Consider the following 19,978-nt stretch of genomic DNA (forward strand, 5'->3'; position numbering starts at 1 on the left):
AGAATCTAATGATGTAGGTGACTTGGGTGTTAAGCACACCTGAACTATTTTATGATTGAAAGCTTCATTCATTTGAGGTAAGTTTAATAACAAATTATTTATTTTTACTTACTAAATAATTACTGTGGAAGCATAGATTTATAAAGCTGGCTAAAGACACTTAGGGCTAAAGAACTAGTAATAGTTAAAAGTGCTGATAGTCAAAACAGTAAGTTCACAGCCTCTTTTAATGATGTACAATGACAGTATGAACGGATATTGTATTGATTAAGTGACAGTTGCAACCAAATTAAATACAAAGCACTACAGATGTCTTTGTAAATATATGAAATGTAAAATGTAATAAATAGGAAAACATTAAGTAGTGATGTTGCTGCCTGGTTATTTTACATAATGATGCCTGAACAACTTTGTGTTACAGTTGTTAACATTATGGACAGTGATACTGGAGGGTAAGTGTCTTAACAGAAGTGGAGCTGATTGTGCAGGGTTTCTGTTTAACTGGGGGAGATGCCTAAAGAGGTGTTGTAACTGGAAAGGATGGAGAGTATTTGCACCACAATGCAATTTACCGCAGAAGAATCTTTCTTCCTGTATTGCATCTGAAATAATCTCTGGTACAAGTGAATATCTGCCCTTCATTTGAAATAATAGTATCCAGAATATCACTTTGGAGAAACTGCAATACTAATCTGTAATTTAAGGTAGGCATAATAGTGAACTGTAGCCCAGCTAGAGTCAAGCAATAAAAAGTTTTTACTTAATTGATGCTGCTCCCATTACAAAAATAAGCATCCACAGCACTTTTATTTAATGTTTAAGTTACTTCATATTTTTACATAACCTGAAAAGAAAATATATTTATCCCACATACAGTAACAGTAAACAAGTGCATTATTTCAAACATTAAAAATAAATCTTTTAACCAAGTCTGTACAACAGATAAATAAAATTATATCTACAATACTTAAGTTGTGAAGAACAAAATAAAAATTATCCCTCAAACTCACAGTTCACCATTGCTCCTAATACTGGCATAGATGAAGGTTATGCATCCTATCCCCCATGACAGTGTTTACCTATACCATTTCTTTCAGCCATTCAAATGTACTGATCAAGGAGGTTAACTTTCCAAACATTGGAAGTAATGCACACAAAGAACAAATAGCTGAGTATCTTTCCAATAGCTTCAAAATAGCTGGCAGACTTAGAAAACTGCTGAATTTGGGGGAAGTGAATGATTTTTCTTTTTTATGATGAATGACTGGTCATTCTTTAAAAGAAACTGTTCTCCAGCAAAAAAAAAAAAAAAAAAAAGCCATTCTTTTCACACTTATTTTTTTTGCACTCACTGGTGGCTGCAAATTTGAATTCAGTTTTTTAACTGGGATAAGATCAAAAACATGTACATGACAGTACAGTACAGATTAGGATTCATATTGTTTATAATCATACATAATTGCACATATGCTTGGAAAACAATACTGTGCTCATGTTTTTGACTGCTAATAAGTAATCAGTAGAAGAGTAAAATGAAGAAGCAACTAGAGCTCAAACCATCACTTGAACTAAAACCACAAACAGCAAGAAATGACTGTAACTTCACTGAGTAAGTGGAACATAAATTACAGCTTGTCACTGCCACGCTGAAGGGCTACTTCTTTCAATTTTACTTTTTATGCTGAAGGAAAGAGTTAATAAGAAAGATGGGAACTGCTAAAAAGGATGGGAAAAAAGGTTCCTCCAAATGGCTCCAATCTCATTCCATTTGCAATTCTGAGATTCAACCACCTGCATGCAACAAGATGACTACTCACTTCGTCCTCCTCGTGATATCAACAGATTGACATGCATCCTTTTAAATGAAAATATTATTACAGGATAGAATATGGCACCAGTTCCCTAATGAGACCTAGTTCAAAGTTCCCTACAAACTCAGAGAGGTTCGAAGATCACCATTCCCCTGTTCTCCCGTTTCCTTAAGATCTGACAGAGTGGATATGATGGGATTTCATCTGACTGGAAAAGGTTAGAGGTCTTCCAAAAATTCTCCATCCTGAACTGAGTGTCTGAAAATTATTCATCTGTTTGTTCACTGGGATTGTACAGAGAACTGCACATAGTTAAATAAATTAGTAGAAAATTTATGAAAAAATGCAAACAATTTTAGGGAGAAAAAATCAAATTTTCTTTATAAAAAAATTTCACCTCAGAATTCACCATATTTGCTGAAAACATCTTAAATTTCAAAAAAATTCCCATAAAATATTATGTAAACTTGTATATATTCTTAAATCACTGAATTGGTGATGACTTTTTATTTCCACGTTAAAGGGTTTCATATAATGTATACTATCTCCACCCAAAATACTCCTTTCTAAACAAAAAATTACCATTTTGTTCATAAGAATGCCCTGGTTTACCAGTAACTTCATGTTTCACATCAGCTAAAGGTGAGCATTAACGAAGGATCACAAGTTTGCTCTTTTTTGTTCCTTGATGAGAATGATTACAGCATGTGTTGTGTATAGGTGGTACTCTAGTAACATCCACTCTTCATTCAACTGACCCAAGATAAAGTTAATTCCGTGATATGCGCATGATATTGCTAAATGATTTAACTTCACTTCTTCGTGTCACGTTTAAACAGATATGTAAACAGAAACATATATCCAGTAGAAAAGACTCATTTTCACATGCAATTCTGTACAGTGCATTCTTGTTTCTCAGATTATTTGAGAAGGCTGTTTCCACACAAAATGTGTACATTTGCACTATATACATTTTCCACAAACATAATTTAAATGTCTTCTTGTACTTCCAGTTGAGAATTTTTGTTCAGGCAGACACAAAGTAAACCTGAAGAAAGTTTCCAAGAATCTTTGCAAGTTAATGCCTTAACTGATCTTGCATTGCTGAGAAAAGGAGTAGTCCAGAAAAAAATCCAGCTATGCATAGCAACCTTTTCAGCAGAGTTGAGTTATCTTTAGGAACCACAATCTGTGCTAGATCATTAGTGATCTGAGAAATCTCATGTGCCACACACACAAATATAAAAGTGCTGACAAGAACATTAAACATTGGATATCCAGGAATGAGCACCAAGATCCCCTTTGTGTCTGCTGCCAGCCAAATATGGTATTGGCAAATGAAAAGCTGAAAGAAAAAAAGAGTGTCTTTAATAATACTTATCTATACATATTTTTACTTATATAAAAACATACAATTATTACTATTGCATCAGCTGACACACTGTCCTTCTGCTTAAGTCAGACATTTATGATTAAATAATGTACTTTGAGGAGCTGTTTTCCACATGTCTTTGCTACAAGACAAAACTATTAGTCTGTTACAATACAATGGGTTTGCTTAGCTCTTAACCAAATACAGCATAGGGGAGCGTCGTTTACATTATGTCAAAACAGATGAGGTATATGCCTCCACTCAGTTACTGTACATCTGGTTAGGGACTGAACTAACAAGCTTGCAAATAAAAGCTAATGTTTCAACTGCTGATGAATGCAAAGCACCTTAAAGTTCACTAGGAATCAGAACAGTGAAAATGTGATCCTTTAAAAAAAATTCAAAATCATGTACTACATATACATTGTATTACAATGAGTTTCTCATATAAGTTCCTTTCCCTTTTTAAAATATATTTTAGTAATACAATGAAATTAAACATTTAATTTTACTAAAGAGCAAATAAAATGGAAAGCAAGATAATTCCTACTGTTTCAAAATTACACTCAATGGAACAAGATAACATTTGCACTAAGAAGGGTTTTGTTTGTAAAGTTACATTTGTTTATTAATGCAGGAAAGCCTTCTAGGGCAAACACATTTATAAGTGTACTTATACTAGTCAGTATAATTCATGCTGATTCTTCAACTGGCTTAAATTTTTATCTTCCAACTGCATACACGCCACAGCTTACTCCAGCATTAAATCCCCTCTCTCACAACCCTAAACTCCCACACAAAACAGCGTAAGAAATAAGTTTGCTACTGTGAGACTGCTATTTCAGCTATGATTTTTAAGTGTAGACGGAAGCTACAATGCTAAAAGAGGTCAAACACAACAGCATTGTATTAAATAAGCCAATAAATGTTTTCACTATTTATGTGTTATACTACAATTTAGATAATAAAACCACCTTACATTTCTAAGTTTCAATTCACTGTACTTCTGATCATTCTACTTACCTCTAGAGAAATTTTGCCAAACCAGGCAAAGAACGAGCTATACACAGATCGGACATATCCAGGAATGTTTCTGATGAGGATGAAAGCTAAAATCTTTTTTAAAAAAGAAGTAAAAAATAGTGACTGTGGATGACATGTAGATAACACGTACACACACAAAAGGTTTATACATTTTCATTGTCTAAAGTGAAGGGCATCATGCATTAAATTTTCTTTAAAAACTAATAAATATATAAACCAAACAAAAAATCCATGTAGTTTATACTTAACAAAGTAGGTCTTGAAATTGCAAATGTCTTACACACATTGTTATAGCATAGCACATTTACATCTTCAGTAGAATCATGGCCTTGATGTTGACAGACACTACTATACACTTACTAGGCATGGTCACAACACATGTTATACCATGCTAGCCTAAAATGAAGGTGGCAACAAATTTGAATTAACCCTCATTTTTTAAAGAGAAGGTGTCAAGATGGACAAATTAATACTAAAAATTTAAGTCACACATGCTGCCCCTCAAGAAAGCAGGACAAACTATTAAAAAAAAAAGAAACAGAGAAGGAACAGAATCAGACAGCTGGGGTATAGTGGGGCAGGGGACACAGTAAAAGGAAAATCTAAATTTAAGAAAACCACATGCATGCCCCTGTGGCCCACCTCTTCTCTGCCTAAAAGTGACTATAGGGTCCCATAGGTTGCTTCCTACACTAGTACCTCCCAAACACTCGTGCTTCCCTACAGCTTTCTTCTTTTGCACTGCTATGCAATTAGTCAAAAGTTCAGTTTGGACTTAAACAGCGCATATGAAACCTACCCTAAGGACATCAAGGTTAATCAAAAGCATAATCACACTATGTTATTTCAGTGCTTAAAGGAATGAAAAACAGCGAGCAATGTAGTTAAACCATTTTTCACTTTCAGACACAAGAATGAAGCTCAATATCTGACATGTCATGCTCAAGCAAAAATATATTTTAAAATAATTTTTCAAAAAGCCCAAACAAGAACAGACTAGATTCTATCACTGTAAGAAAAAGGACTATAATTATAATTACCTGTACCACAGAAACAGAAGGATGTAGTTCATTGCACTCTGTCTTGTTTTTACAGCTACTAGCCCAAATAGAGTAGGTCTAAAAGATATAAACATTAGTCAGTGTAGCAATTATATGTAACATTTAAAAATGAAACAAGAGGTAAGCTATTTTGAAGAGCTTCAGCAGTAGTTGGTTCACTCAGATGTGGGACAGTAATAGAAAAAAACACATTGTGCTTAGTTTTGTGTTTCTCAAATTCTTTGCAACTGACAAATACCATACTTGTTCATACCCTAAAATACAGGCATACTGTTGACAATTTTTTCATCACAAATAGGTAAGCAATGAAGAGTGAAGAGCTGCATTATCTACTATGTAATTTCTATGATCCAATTTTCTTCTAACCTTTGCAATGAACTAAAAGAGTGATGATGTTTTCATATAGAGTTGACTGAGAGGAAAAATATTTTAGTGAGTAGATAGGTAGGGCTGTGCACAAAAACACAGCTGAAATACCACCAGATCAAGATTTGATTTTTTAAATCAATTTTTTTTTATTTTCTTAAACAAGAACTTCAGAAAACTTATTCTATAGAGATTTACAAACCTGATTATATTAGTATACTAGGTACGTACCAAAAAGGATACAATTGAAATAAATAATAAAACATTAGAAACTCTGTTGGAGAAAAGAGGATCTCCCTTTCCTTCTGATATCATCTGATGTTTCTGCAATGCCAGATAAATAAAAGCAAACAGCATCCCATAAAAAACCACCTGTAAAAGACAAACAGAATGCAATGAGTGTTTCATGGCTTTTACAAGTACTTCAGGTACAAACTCTTAACAGAAATGCTACAGGATAAACTATTTGTAATACCAAAGCTCAGGTGTCAAAAGGTCCTTTCCCAGATTTACTGAAGTAAACAAAAATAGGCTTTCTACATTAGATTGTCATAAGCTGCATTTTTAACTCAACTCAAAAACTACAAATAAGTACTCTTACTAATGCTTCACAGAGCATTAAAGACACCACAATGAAATTTCAAGAAGCTTTCAAGTACCTACTATCCCCTCTGCAATCTATGCCAGCACTGAAAAGGTCTTTCTCTGGGGAAAAACCATGAGTCTCTGGCCTTCTCCCAGTTTGGCAGGTGAAAACATTCAAGAAGCACTACAAGTGCTTCCCTCTCTCTCAGATACAATTCTTCAGAGTGTTTTATGATCTTATGCCAAGTTCTCATTAGCTAGCAACACGATGCTGTTTCAGGCCCATGTGGTGCATGTCTTCTGTATTTATTCTGGGACTTCCTCTTTAGCGGCATTAGAGAACACACACTATTCACAAGCAACAGATCTCCAAGTCTGAAATGTCACAACGGAGCGTGTGCTGCTGATGGGAGCAGCCCAGGATGTGACAACTCTGTGCTCCACAAATTTCAGTTACTGAAGACCTCCAGAGGGAGAAGTCTGCAAGTGCTCCCGTTAAGGTTAGCAGATGAATGCTCCCGTCTTAGAAACTCCACTTATCTTACCAAGACAACAAAAAAAAGACCAGTGTCTGCCTGTTCTATTCCCCTATGTCGTAGGGTCAGTAACTGGAAAGAAAGCACTTTCCCACTGGAAAACGATTTCAAAATATGTGCAAGAATAGTCTCGTTTGAGCATCAAGACACTGATTTTAAAAGTGCTTTAAAGGTTACCTTAAAAGAAATACATCCTTAATTGATACAACTTTCAAAAAATATTATTAAGCAAGCCACCACAATAATTTGCCTTGTATTTCAATAGCCTGAAGTGCTACAGGCATTAAGTTTTCACAGTAAAATTTCTGAGAAAAGACTAATCTAGGTCACTTTATGACTTTATTTTTTAAAAGCAAACTAAGCAGGATCCAGCAGCAAATAAATCAACAGCCATCTTTTAAGCAAGGCTTTGACAGACATTTGCAGAAGTAAGGTGGATGCAGCTTAGCCTTCTATTAAACAATCCACTGGGACAAGGTTCTGCTTTCTCTGGAGGAAAGGAAAACAACCCACCCTCCCCCAGATTAAAAAATACACTTAAAAGACCTGTATAAATTTATGCAAATGTTACATACATAGCGATCCAACTTCCACCTAAACCACCATTCATAGACATTCCCATTCAGCTCAAAACACTTGGACAGTGGCCAAAAAGAAAATATCTTCTCAAATGCACCCTGTAAAAAATAAACATAGCAAAAGCATTAACACTGATGTCAACCATATTTACTAAGTTTAAATCAATATGCTGTCTTTTAATATTATCGCATCCCTATTTCACTAGCTACGTGGCATTATCAAAATAACAGGCTTCCTTAGAAGGCACTCGCCCCCCCCCCAAAAGAAAAAAAAAACCCAAACCAAAAATACTTCTTCAGATGAGAGAGGGTTTCAGTTTTGCTTCCCATAAAGGTATTGGCATGCCTTCTATTTTGTACTGCAGGCTTAAAGGGAGAGATCCACTGGTGTGTTGGGATAACGAATCCATACTCCACAGAAGACTACAGTTCAACAGGCTTAAAGCCAATGAGGGGTTAAACACCTCCCCCCCCCCCGTAAAATCCTAGAGTGACAAACTCTGCGCTTACTTCTGTCAGCTATACTTACAGCATGCAGTAAGTCACTAATGTAGCATGAGAACCAGTCTTTTGATAAGGTATCAAAGACAACACCAAGTCTCCGAGAGACACAAATCTTCATATAACCGTATCACCAGATGTATCACCATATGCTAGCAAAACCCAGTAACTTTAAGCACATCAAAAAACCCCCACCCCAAAACCAAAGCATAGACCTTTGTATTTATTACAACTGTAGTATACTGAAAACATGTCAAGCAATACAAACGAGTAAGATAGAGAATTGCGTTTTTTCCAGCATCCACACCAATTCAAATATGAAAAGAAACTGAAAGGTTCAATTTTTTCTCTTCTGTATTTATGATACAGGAGCAAATATACAAGTTATGAGCACATTAAAAAGTAGAGAAAGATAATATACCCTTAGGTTGTTAAGGATAAAAATAGTCAAAATTTACAAACCTGAGAATATGACAGAAAATATATACATGTCAGTAAGCCAATCAGTTTCAGCAGTAAACCAAAGTGCCATAAGCAGTTCCCTGAGGAAGAAATAAATTAATCAGTATACAGTCATCAATTTTTCAATAGCAAAACCCAGGACACATTAAATAATAATTGCCAATTATTTAGTGTAGTTATGCTTAGTAATAGACACATTCATAAATAAATGTTCAAGTATTACCAGCAATATTTTATCACTATCTACATTTATGTATTAAATTTTACTTTAAGCAATTAAAATAAACATTCATAGTAATTAACAACCTATTAATCCTAAATTAATCCTCATGTCTAAAACAGGGACAACATACATAGAGAAAGAAGAGAATTTAGGTGTTCAAACAGAAACACTAATTTAAAGCCTCTCCTTTCCCAAACACTCTGCACGGGCAGTCCTTATTCTAGTTGAATGTAAATAAATAAATAAAACAAAATGTCCAACAGCTTTTGTCATGTGAAATAAGTACAGCATGTATTATTAAAGTTTGAGGTACCAGTTGTATTCTAAAGCTCAACAGCAGGTCATTAGGGACAAGTATCTTGTTAAGAGAAGCTTGAGAAACTGTTCCTCAAAGCTGTCGACTGATACTAAGCTCTACCCAAGCCTCAACATTGCAACCAAAATCATCTCCCTCTCTCGCCATATAAATTGGCAGCTGTAAACTGGGACATAAGCAAGTGAAAGTTGTCACTGAAAGATTTTCTAGTTTCACAGTACACTCACTATTGCTCCTAAGTACACAATAGTCATTTTTCTGTATCTGGAACAGAAGTGCCTTTGTAGAAAAAAAAAGTAATATTGGAGCTGTTTGGCTTCGAGGCATCTTGTAAAACTACTCTCTAATTATATTTTTTGCAGCATCTATTCCTAGCATGCATTTGGTATATTTCATTATCATATCTGCAGACTATAAAATTTGGAAATTACTCCATCAATAGGGAAGGAGGATCTAAGACTCTTAATGTTTTAGTTCTAATTTAGGTGAATTAAATAATAAGCATTTACCACATGATGACAGCTTTTCAATGAACTGAAAATGCATAAAATAAACTGAGATTTCACTTCAATTTTTATTTAAAATACCCGTATCACAAGACATACTTCTAATAGTTTACTTAATCTAAGATACTAAGATAACAAATCCCATGTTCTTAATTGGCAGGATATGGCAGAATTGGTGCTCAAGATGGATAAGACATACTGGCAATGCAGAATGGGAAAGTCTAAAAGCTCACTGTTCATGCCGTACTCATTGGTACACCACAGCAACAATCTCAGCTAGCATAGATAGTGTAACCTATATTTTTAGTTTGCATTCAGTAATATTACAACTCTTGATAAAACACATTTCTGATGGTCAAAGCCTATTAAAAAGTATTCTAATATGACTGTAACCAGAGACAGAGTTTAGTTATCAGCTGTTACATTATTCAACCGTTTAACATATTTTGACTATGTTACAAAGAGACTGACATCTACTAACAATACCATTTCTGTATGTAACATGCAAATGTTTTATAGCAGAAAGAAAAAAAAAATCTTACCATTTGCTTTCTTCTGGACTATCTGGGGCCATATAGCTAAGGTGGCATAAATGATCATAAACCAGACAGTGACTAATGGCACAAAGTAGTAGAACTGGTAAGGTCGGTCCATCACTATGCACAGTACCACAACCAAGAAATTGAGACGAAATAAAACCTGGAGGGTGTCAGAGGAGAGAAGACAGAGGATATATAAACTGGGAGGCAAAGCTGAGAGAGACAGGGGACATGTTTCTTTAGCACTATATGAAAACATCTATGTATTTTACATCTCACATGCTGATTATATTTCAGTTGAAACACGGATGAGTATCGCGGGGAACATCAACAATGCAATATAAGACTGCAGGCTGATTATGTAGTACTGGACCTGTCCTACACTGGTCTACTTGGGTAGACATAGCAATGAAAATAGGGTAAACCAGAACTGACTATTTCGCAGGCTGGGGACTGAGTATTCCAGTTGCTGGATGCTGTTAAAGCCTCTCTGCTTTCACTCCCATAGCTACCTGGGCTAGCACAGTTAAAGCTAGGGTAATGTCATTACCAGCGCTGCAGTTAGGCTGTAGACTATAAGCATGTTCAATAAGCAAGATGACTTGAGTTATCTGACAATATAACACTTAACAGCAATAAAAGATATTTTCTTAATTTTTTAAACTGCTACAGCACACACTGCAAAACCTGGGAGTGAAACCACAAAAATAGGTATGTTCTCCAGTACTGTTATGGTGTGAAAACTTATTTTCTTTATTAACAAATGTAGGCTCCAATACAGTCTTGGGGAGCCTGCCTGGATCACTACTTATATATTGCTATATACTGTAAATTGCTATTGCAATGAAAACTCCATTGCTATATATAGGAAAATAATTGTCTTGATATTTTAAAGCCTACATACTTACATTTTTTACATTGTAAGTATCATTTATATGCCATATGTTTGTATTAGATAAACACTACCAATTAAACAGGTCAGATTACATAGAAACAATAGCCACTTTTGATGCGCAAACCTTGGTTAAGTAACCTGATATCACATTATTTAGGGAGTACAGGTATATTATGGATATTGTGTTACCTGAACAAATTTCTTTATAAAAATGGTAAGTAGGTATTCTTACCTGACACACTCTGTATACACCAAAGTCCCCTTTTATCCAAAAATATGAGAAGTGCCCATAACCTGTTTGGAACAGATACGCAGCAACCAGAACTCGAATGTGCATGTACACAGGCAAAAACTGTTGAGAAAAATAAAGTACCTTTTATAAATTGCCATGTAAATGCTTCTGGCTTTCCTTTTTTTCCCCCTATCTTATGCTTTTTCTGCATTGCGGTAAATCACGTTTAACTAAGAAAAGAAACATTATGCTACATTTCCCTGTTTCTTACTAAGCTGTTTTGATGCCCTAACCTCTCCGATATTAAAATGAATTTCTTCTATTTATTACTCTACACTTTCCATATTTCATTACCAGTTAAGGGAGACTTAATGGCTCTTTGAAAGTTTACATTCAGCAGTTTCAAGTTCAGAACATAAAAAAGAAGTGTTGCTAGCAATTAAAAATAAATTAACGTAATATTCTATGTGGAGGAAACAAGTATATTTTTTCACTGGTTAAGTAATGCATAAAATGTTCTTATCAGCGAAATCCACACTTAAACAGAGAAAAACTAATTCAGCTAATACCACTTTTAAAACTACAGGAACAACAGCATTAGTTATTCATTCTATTCAATTCTAATACACATTTGCACTATCTTTCTTTTGAAGCAACATACCCAAATTGCATTCCCACTTAAAAAAATTATGAAATTCAAATAACTTACAGTGCTTGCTCCAGAGATATGATAAATCAAAATAACAAGTTGCATCCAGCCCTTCCATTCATCAGTCTGTTCTCTATTTAACACTTTAGTCTAATGCAAAACAAAACAAGAGTGTTGCTATTCCAAAAAGTACAACGAACATCTACAAAATGAGGAGAAAAAGTTCAAAACAATAAACCACTTTATGGGTAAATAGGTCTCAATTGTAAAAGCCTTCTGTCTAGTGGACACAGGTCTACCAGATTTTAACATCATCTACACTCTCTTGTATCCAAGCTATGCTCACTTCCAGTTTGATTATGACGATGGCTCAAAGCACTCATAGCCATATGCTTTCAAAAAGCTTTTGCATCTAATTCCATGCAAACATTATATTGCTTGTGAGTGCATTTTTTGCAGATGAGTCATACTGACTTTGAAAATTTAACTTTCAATACTTAGCAATTAGTTATTTACACTTAAACTGGGAAACAACATTATAAGCCGGATGTCAACATGATCATTACCTCTTTGGTATTTTCGGTATAAAATACCCCCAAAACCAAGATATAGACGATTGGTATGAAGAAAGATGAATGTGTATAAAATTTATTTTCCTTCATGAAAAGATTTGCTCTGTCACATAGATAAAAATAGGTCATGATTAGACCAAGTTTGCAGAAGGAGTGTAAGAGCATCTCTAAAGTAGAAACATTAGGAGTGCTGATGGCAGGTTTCTTCTCCTCTCCACTTTCCAAGTCAGTGCATGATTTGTTCTTCCGATAATTATTCCGATGAATTAAATTGATAATCAAATATCCAATAATGGACAAAGTAAAGAAACAGAAAGCTAACTTCTGTATCAGAGTGAGAGGAGGCTGAGGCTGGCAGCAGGAGCCATCAATGGGCTTCATTATCTTATTGCAGTAGACATTCATAAGAATCATCGCATTCTGTCAAAGAAATATGCAGTTTTGTCAATCTCTAATTAAAAAGTTAACATTTTAATCATAGGAAATTTTATTCTAGATCATGCATTGACATAAAACATATGCTATTCTCGCTTATCATTACATGGATAAAATTTCACAGTACCCCCATATACCTAGTAGCATTCAACAGTACAGTCGAAATATCTCTTCCAAACAGGAAACCCTTGAGCTTCTCGAGGTAAGCAAAAAGACCTAATCCTAATCCTTACAACAGAAGGGTTCTCTCTACTGGCTGTAAAAGGAGCTATAAAGAGCTAAATGGACTATAAATGAAAAACAGCTCACAGACTTGGGTCCTAAAGGGGCACGGTAATGAAGGTCTCTAAAACATGACAATGCAACTGAAACCCGTGGTGAGATGGTATTTAGTTCATCCAGTACTTAAAAGCAACTGAAACCTGCAAAGGAGTGGAACTAAAAGTGACACGGCAGGAGAGCTCTTTCACAAGACAGACAGACTGACAAAGCTCAGAGGGGCTCACTGCATGCATATATATATTGCTAGGTTAAAGATAAAATAAGAAATAAAGTCAGTGGCACTCCATGCAACCAGGAAGGTGGCTATTGTGTGTTTTCTTATCCTTTTCATACTCCTTACTAAACAAAATTATACGGGCACATAGGGGAAAATTTAAGACTTATTTCTTAGCACTGCTTTACAAATCATTATCACCCTAAGTCATTCATGCAGATGAAGGCACAAAGTTTGCACTCAGGATCTAAAAGATCTAGCGGATTAACAGCTATTTCAAAATAGCTACGCACTAGTGTGTTTGCTGTTACGTTTTTTAAACATCCTATATAACTGATTGCCCTCCCACCTATTGGGATCCTTTGAACAAAACTTCCTGAAGAACGTGCAGGTCCTCGTTACATTCATATTGTCTGCCATTTCAGAACATTCACTTAAAATCTTGGTTTACTATTAGTACTTTTTACTGTTGACCAGTGATAAAAACACTTACTGTATCTCTGCTTGATTCAGGGAGATGCAGGCCATCTGCAGACTTCATGATAGTTTCTTGTGCTATCAATTTTGATACACTGAAGACTTTAACTTTAGCTTTAGAATTTCGGGAGCTACTGTTCAGAATACGAACAGCTGCTTCATTATAAGCATCTATTTTCTCATTAGTGATCATTTTCCGACTTTCACTCAGCATATCTTCATAAACAGGATCTGAATTTGAAAGAACAAAGAATGAGCACATTAATCTTCTACTTGACAAATGCATTTGCTTAGCCCAAGTTGCACAGGCTACTTTCATTTAGGTAGTCACAACTGTTTAATGGTATAGAAAAAATGTACAGCGAGGAATGAGTGACTGTTACAGTGACTAGAGTTTATGATGAAATGTTCATATCGCCATTCCCTAGTCATGCATATGTACCTATAGATTAGAAAGCTTTGGCCAGACATAAATGCCTGTTTAATTTCCCCAAACCCATGAAAAGCATATAATGCTGGAGTGCAGAGCTGCTTATGCTTTCTCTTACTAATAGAATCCCCCAAGGAAAGACTCCAAAGCCAAGAGGACAGAAGTTAGGCAGCAGAATAGACACATGGAAAAAAAATTAAAAATCTCAAACCCTCTAGCTACTGCAGAAGAAACCAGCTTCTCATTTCTCTAAGTCATAATCCATAAGCATATTACACTTGCTCCTGTTGATTCCAGTTTAACTGATGGCAGAATCTCAGTTTTTCAGAAGAATGGAACACCATTTCATTGCCTGCAGGCTTCAGAAATTATACAGAGCTTAACACAAAGCTATATGGGGTTCTAGATCAAAAGGTCAACTAGAGATCAATAAGGTGCTCTGAAAAGCTGCTGATGTTCATAACTGGTGAAACACATTCTACAAGCTGTAAGTGGATTTACTTTAGCTACCTCATGCTCACTTTTAGACAATTAATGCCTAGACAACTATGTATACAGACTGCTCATCCCCTTATTTGTTCAATTAAAGAGCTCAGAGATGACTTAAATGGACAGGATCTTCATCAACAGAATGGTGGGACATGTCTGACACCTAATTTCTTCTATTAAAGATAAACATGGTTTTGAAACAAATGCGAGAAGATTAATCTGTTGATTCAGGTTAACCTCTAGAACCATCTTTGATAGCAACTTGGATGTGACTGTAAGTGTACAGCTGGGTGTATTCCTATCAGACCTCAAAATCTGCCTACGTTTCTAACTGAGGTGATGATAATCTAAAATGCTATTTTCTATGGCAGATAAATCAGTAGCACATTCTACCTATGAGCTCATTGTTCAGTGTCAGGGACATACTTCAGTTTTATTGAAAAAAAGGAAAAGAATGTAAGCTTGGTGCCATAATAAAAATCTCACAGACTCATTGTGAACCATGGTTTCTGGCTCCTAATCTTAACTCATCTGTGCTCAGTGTACAGAAGCAAGTTTCATTCTAGAGACATAAATTCTCTATATTCTCTAGAATATGTCTATTCATTCCAACCACACAGAGAGGATGCACTCGTTGCACCTCTCCTATTATTTATGTAATCTGAAAAATTAATAGAACAAACACAGGAATACAGCTGTTTTATGCACTTGTGTTCTTGACTCCCAGGAGGTATATATGGAGTACAGCACAGGGAAAATAGACCTGGCTTATTGAGTCTGAGAGTAAGCTAACAAAGAATTAAGAGTTCAGAAGGCAAAAGATTTTCCTGAGAGAGCTTTAAAATCTCCATCACTAGTAACAGCTAGTTAGATACCAGCTAGTTAAGGTTGTGTCCTAGTTTCAGCTGGGATAGAGTTAACTGTCTTCCTAGTAGCTGGTACCGTGCTATGTTTTGAGTTCAGTATGCAAAGAATGTTGATAACACTGATGTTTTCAGTTGTTGCTCAGTAGTGTTTAGACTAATGTCAAGGATTTTTCAGCTTCTCATGCCCAGCCAGCGAGAAAGCTGGAGGGGCACAAGAAGTTGGCACAGGACACAGCCAGGGCAGCTGACCCAAACTGGCCAACGGTGTATTCCATACCATGGGACGTCCCATCTAGTATAGGAACGGGGAAGTGGGGGCGGGGAATCGCCGCTCGGGGACTGGCTGGGTGTCGATCGGCAGGTGGTGAGCAATTGCACTGCGCATCATTTGTACATTCCAATCCTTTCATTATTACTGTTGTCATTTTATTAGTGTTATCATTATCATTATTAGTTTCTTCTTTTCTGTTCTATTAAACCGTTCTTATCTCAACCCACGGGTTTTGCTTCTTTTCCTGATTTTCTCCCCTGTCCTACTGGGTGGGGGGGAGTGAGTGAGCGGCTGCGTGGTGTTTAGTTGCTGGCTGGGGTTAAACCACGACAGTCCTTTTTGGCGCCCAACGTGGGGCACGAAGGGTTGAGATAACGACAAACCTGACCAGAGCTTGTTAAAACAAATTTGTTATAAGCATTCATTATATCGGTCTAATAGTCGCTGGTCATTATGTTGATTTATGTGTTCTTAGAGTTGTTGCTCTGGTTTTTAAAGTTCTGTTATGTATCACCTCGCTTGCTGTATGTAGTCCCTCTTCTGCTGCTTATCATCCGTGGGAGGTGGATTAAGGTTTTCGCTTTGATGTATTGTATAACACTGTTTTATGGTACGATAAAGTCGTCAGCTGTGGGATTAATCCGGTACTTGCACCCAGCATTGCCACCTTTATACTGTGGAAGCCATCTGTGGGAAACTATTAATAATTACATCATTTACCTTTCCTCCTTGGAAAACCAGTCTATGGGTGGGATACCTTTCTTCCCCTCTCCTTTCTCCTTCAGTCCAGTTACAATGGTGTTTGAGAATTTTGAAAAATTTGAATACTCTTGGGATGTTGGGACCAGCACGGTCCTAGCCCTACTGCTAGGAATTAGCATGTTTCTCAATGTGGTTCAGCTCTCGTTTAAGGTTAAACAACTATTTAAGAAAATCACCCAGAGATCTGCCCCAAGGCTGGATAATTATGAGTGGCAGGGTGTGTGGGGTAGTATGGGCAAGTACCTAGAAAAGTGGGCACCTCCAATGTTTTGGAAATTCACCCCGAACAAGTGCAGAATCCAGAAGAACTAGTAAAATATTTGGAAAAGGTATGCTGTCACCCCGGCAGCTCCAGAGAGATACAAATTACTGCAACGTGCTGGGGCCTGGCCCATGCCTATCGAGCCCTGTTCAACACCACTCAGTACCCTCAAGGGGAAGAGAAGGTCTCTGGACCTAACAACAAAACGATGAGCACTGCGGTCACACAAACCTCGGCAATGGGCACTGCGGCCCCTCCAGCCCCGGCGACGAGCACTGTGGCTACCCAAACCTCAGCGACAGGCACTGCAGCCCCTCCAGCCTCGGCAATGAGCATGGCAGCTACCCAAACCTCGGCAACGGGCACTGAGGTCCCTCCAGCCCCAGCAATGAGCACAGCAGCTACCCAAACCCTGGCAACAGACACTGCGGTTATCCAAGACCCGGCGAGCGGTACTGCAACTGAACCAGCGGACCAACCTGCACCAGTATCAGTTGCCCCCGTACATAAAAAGAAATACACAAAAAAATCAGTTCGCTTAGCGAAGGATGAAGGCGAACCAGGGTCATCACGGGAACAGGAGGAAGAGACAGAACCAGAGGTAATAACTCGGTCCCTATCCTTGAGTGAGCTGCGGGATATGCGAAAAGATTTTGGCTGCCGTATAGGTGAGCATATTATCACCTGGCTCCTCTGATGCTGGGACAATGGGGCTAATAGCTTGGAATTAGAAGGTAGGGAAGCCAAGCAGCTGGGATCGCTTGCCAGGGAAGGTGGCATTGACAAGGCAATTGGAAGAGGGACACAAGCTATCAGCCTCTGGAGGCGACTCCTGTCAAGTGTGAAGGAAAGGTACCCCTTTAAGGAAGATGTTATATGTCAATCAAGCAAGTGGACAACCATGGAAAAAGGTATCCAATATCTGAGGGAATTAGCTGTGCTAGAGACAATTCATCATGATCCGGACAACCCACAATTACCCAAAGATCCAGACGAAGTCCAATGCACACGACCCATGTGGCGGAAGTTTGTACGGAGCGCACCATCGTCCTATGCCAACTCACTGGCAATAATGACCTGGAAAGACGAAGAGGCACCGACAGTGGATGAAGTGGCTCGCCAACTCCGTCAATACGAAGAAAATCTCTCCTCCTCCCTACAAGCCTGCATTTCGGCTGTGGAGAAGCTGTCCGAGGATTTCCAGCAATTCAAAGAGGAGATGTCCTATTGCCCACCTGTAAGCACCAATGTCTCAGCTATTAGGAGTGAGCACTCCTCTGCCCAAGAGAGAGAATATAGAAGGTACACACTGCGAGGTGCCCTGTGGTTTTACTTATGTGATCATGGAGAGGACATGAGGAAATGGGATGGAAAACCTACCTTGGTCCTAAATGCACAGGTACGTGAGCTGCGAGGAAAAAACACCACAAAAGGGGATTCTACCAGGAAAAATGCCGCTCCGGTTTCCAAACAGAGTAGAAGGGCTGATCTTATTTCTGATCCTCTTGAAGGGAATTCTGAGCCAATTTTACGAGAAGTGAATACTGGATACTCTGACCAGAATTAGAGGGGCCCTGCCTCCAGCCAGGTGGAGGAAAGGGATAACCAGGTCTATTGGACTGTGGATTCGATGGCCTGGCACGTTAGACCCACAGGAGTATAAGGCTCTAGTAGACACCGGCGCACAGTGTACTCTAATGCCATCAAGTTATAAAGGGGCAGAACCCATTTGTATTTCTGGTGTGACAGGGGGATCCCAAGAGTTAACTGTATAGGAAGCTGAAGTAAGCCTAACTGGGAATGAATGGCAGAAACACCCCTTTGTGACTGGTCCAGAGGCTCTGTGCATCCTTGGCATAGACTATCTCAGGAGAGGGTATTTTAAGGACCCAAAGGGGTATCGATGGGCTTTTGGTATAGCTGCCTTGGAGATGGAGGGCACGGAACAGCTGTCTACCCTGCCTGGTCTCTCTCAAGACCCTTCGATTGTGGGGTTGCTGAGGGTTGAAGAACAACAAGTACCAATTGCTACCACGATGGTGCACCGGCGCCAATATCGCACCAACCGAGACTCTCTGATTCCCATCCACAAGTTGATTCGCCAACTGGAGAGCCAAGGAGTGATCAGCAAAACTCGCTCACCCTTTAATAGTCCCATATGGCCCGTGCGAAAGTCTAATGGGGAGTGGAGACTAACAGTTGACTATCGTGGCCTGAATGAAGTTACGCCACCGCTGAGTGCTGCCGTTCCAGACATGCTAGAACTTCAATACAAACTAGAGTCAAAGGCAGCCAAGTGGTATGCTACAATTGACATTGCTAATGCGTTTTTCTCAATCCCTCTGGCAGCAGAGTGTCGTCCACAATTTGCCTTTACTTGGAGGGGTGTCCAGTACACTTGGAATCGATTGCCCCAGGGGTGGAAACACAGCCCCACTATTTGCCATGGACTGATCCAGGCTGCACTGGAAAAAGGTGAAGCTCCAGAACACCTGCAATACATTGATGACATCATCGTATGGGGCAACACGGCAGAAGAAGTCTTTGAGAAAGGGAAGAAAATAATCCAAATCCTTCTGAAAGCCGGTTTTGCCATAAAAGAAAGTAAGGTCAAGGGACCTGCACGGGAGATCAAGTTTTTAGGAATAAAATGGCAAGATGGACGTCGTCAGATCCCAATGGACGTGATTAACAAAATAGCAGCTATGTCTCCACCAACTAATAAAAAGGAAACACAGGCCTTCTTAGGTGTCGTGGGGTTTTGGAGAATGCATATTCCAAATTACAGTCTGATTGTAAGCCCTCTCTATCAAGTGACCCGAAAGAAGAATGATTTTAAATGGGGCCCTGAGCAACAACAAGCCTTTGAACAAATTAAACGGGAGATTGTTCACGCAGTAGCCCTTGGACCAGTCCGGGCAGGACAAGATGTTAAAAATGTGCTCTATACTGCAGCTGGGGAGAATGGCCCTACCTGGAGCCTCTGGCAGAAAGCACCTGGGGAGACCCGAGGCCGACCCCTGGGGTTTTGGAGTCGAGGATATCGAGGATCCGAAGCTCGCTATACTCCAACTGAAAAAGAAATATTGGCAGCATATGAAGGAGTTCAAGCTGCCTCAGAAGTGGTTGGTACTGAAACACAGCTCCTCTTAGCACCCCGACTGCCAGTGATGGGCTGGATGTTCAAAGGGAGGGTCTCCTCTACACATCACGCGACTGATGCCACGTGGAGTAAGTGGATT

At 38.2% G+C, this 19,978-nt stretch overlaps 1 protein-coding gene across 2 annotated transcripts in view; it reads right to left on the minus strand.

The window, feature by feature from the left end:
• Positions 1 to 788: 788 nt before the first annotated feature.
• Positions 789 to 19,978, minus strand: part of CASD1 (CAS1 domain containing 1) — a 41,636-nt gene continuing 22,446 nt past the window's right edge. For both annotated transcript variants that reach the window (XM_052801777.1, XM_052801785.1), the window contains 11 exons: positions 13,673 to 13,887; positions 12,243 to 12,668; positions 11,737 to 11,826; positions 11,028 to 11,147; positions 9,904 to 10,060; positions 8,317 to 8,396; positions 7,351 to 7,452; positions 5,886 to 6,026; positions 5,268 to 5,345; positions 4,207 to 4,299; positions 789 to 3,156 (listed from right to left, as the gene is read on the minus strand). In XM_052801777.1, the coding sequence (XP_052657737.1) occupies positions 2,890 to 3,156; positions 4,207 to 4,299; positions 5,268 to 5,345; positions 5,886 to 6,026; positions 7,351 to 7,452; positions 8,317 to 8,396; positions 9,904 to 10,060; positions 11,028 to 11,147; positions 11,737 to 11,826; positions 12,243 to 12,668; positions 13,673 to 13,887 (1,769 nt within the window). In that variant the 3' untranslated portion in view covers positions 789 to 2,889. The remainder of the gene's footprint in view (positions 3,157 to 4,206; positions 4,300 to 5,267; positions 5,346 to 5,885; positions 6,027 to 7,350; positions 7,453 to 8,316; positions 8,397 to 9,903; positions 10,061 to 11,027; positions 11,148 to 11,736; positions 11,827 to 12,242; positions 12,669 to 13,672; positions 13,888 to 19,978) is intronic.

This window comes from Harpia harpyja, chromosome 1 (assembly GCF_026419915.1).
Source record: "Harpia harpyja isolate bHarHar1 chromosome 1, bHarHar1 primary haplotype, whole genome shotgun sequence".
In the NCBI taxonomy this organism is placed as follows: domain Eukaryota; kingdom Metazoa; phylum Chordata; class Aves; order Accipitriformes; family Accipitridae; genus Harpia; species Harpia harpyja.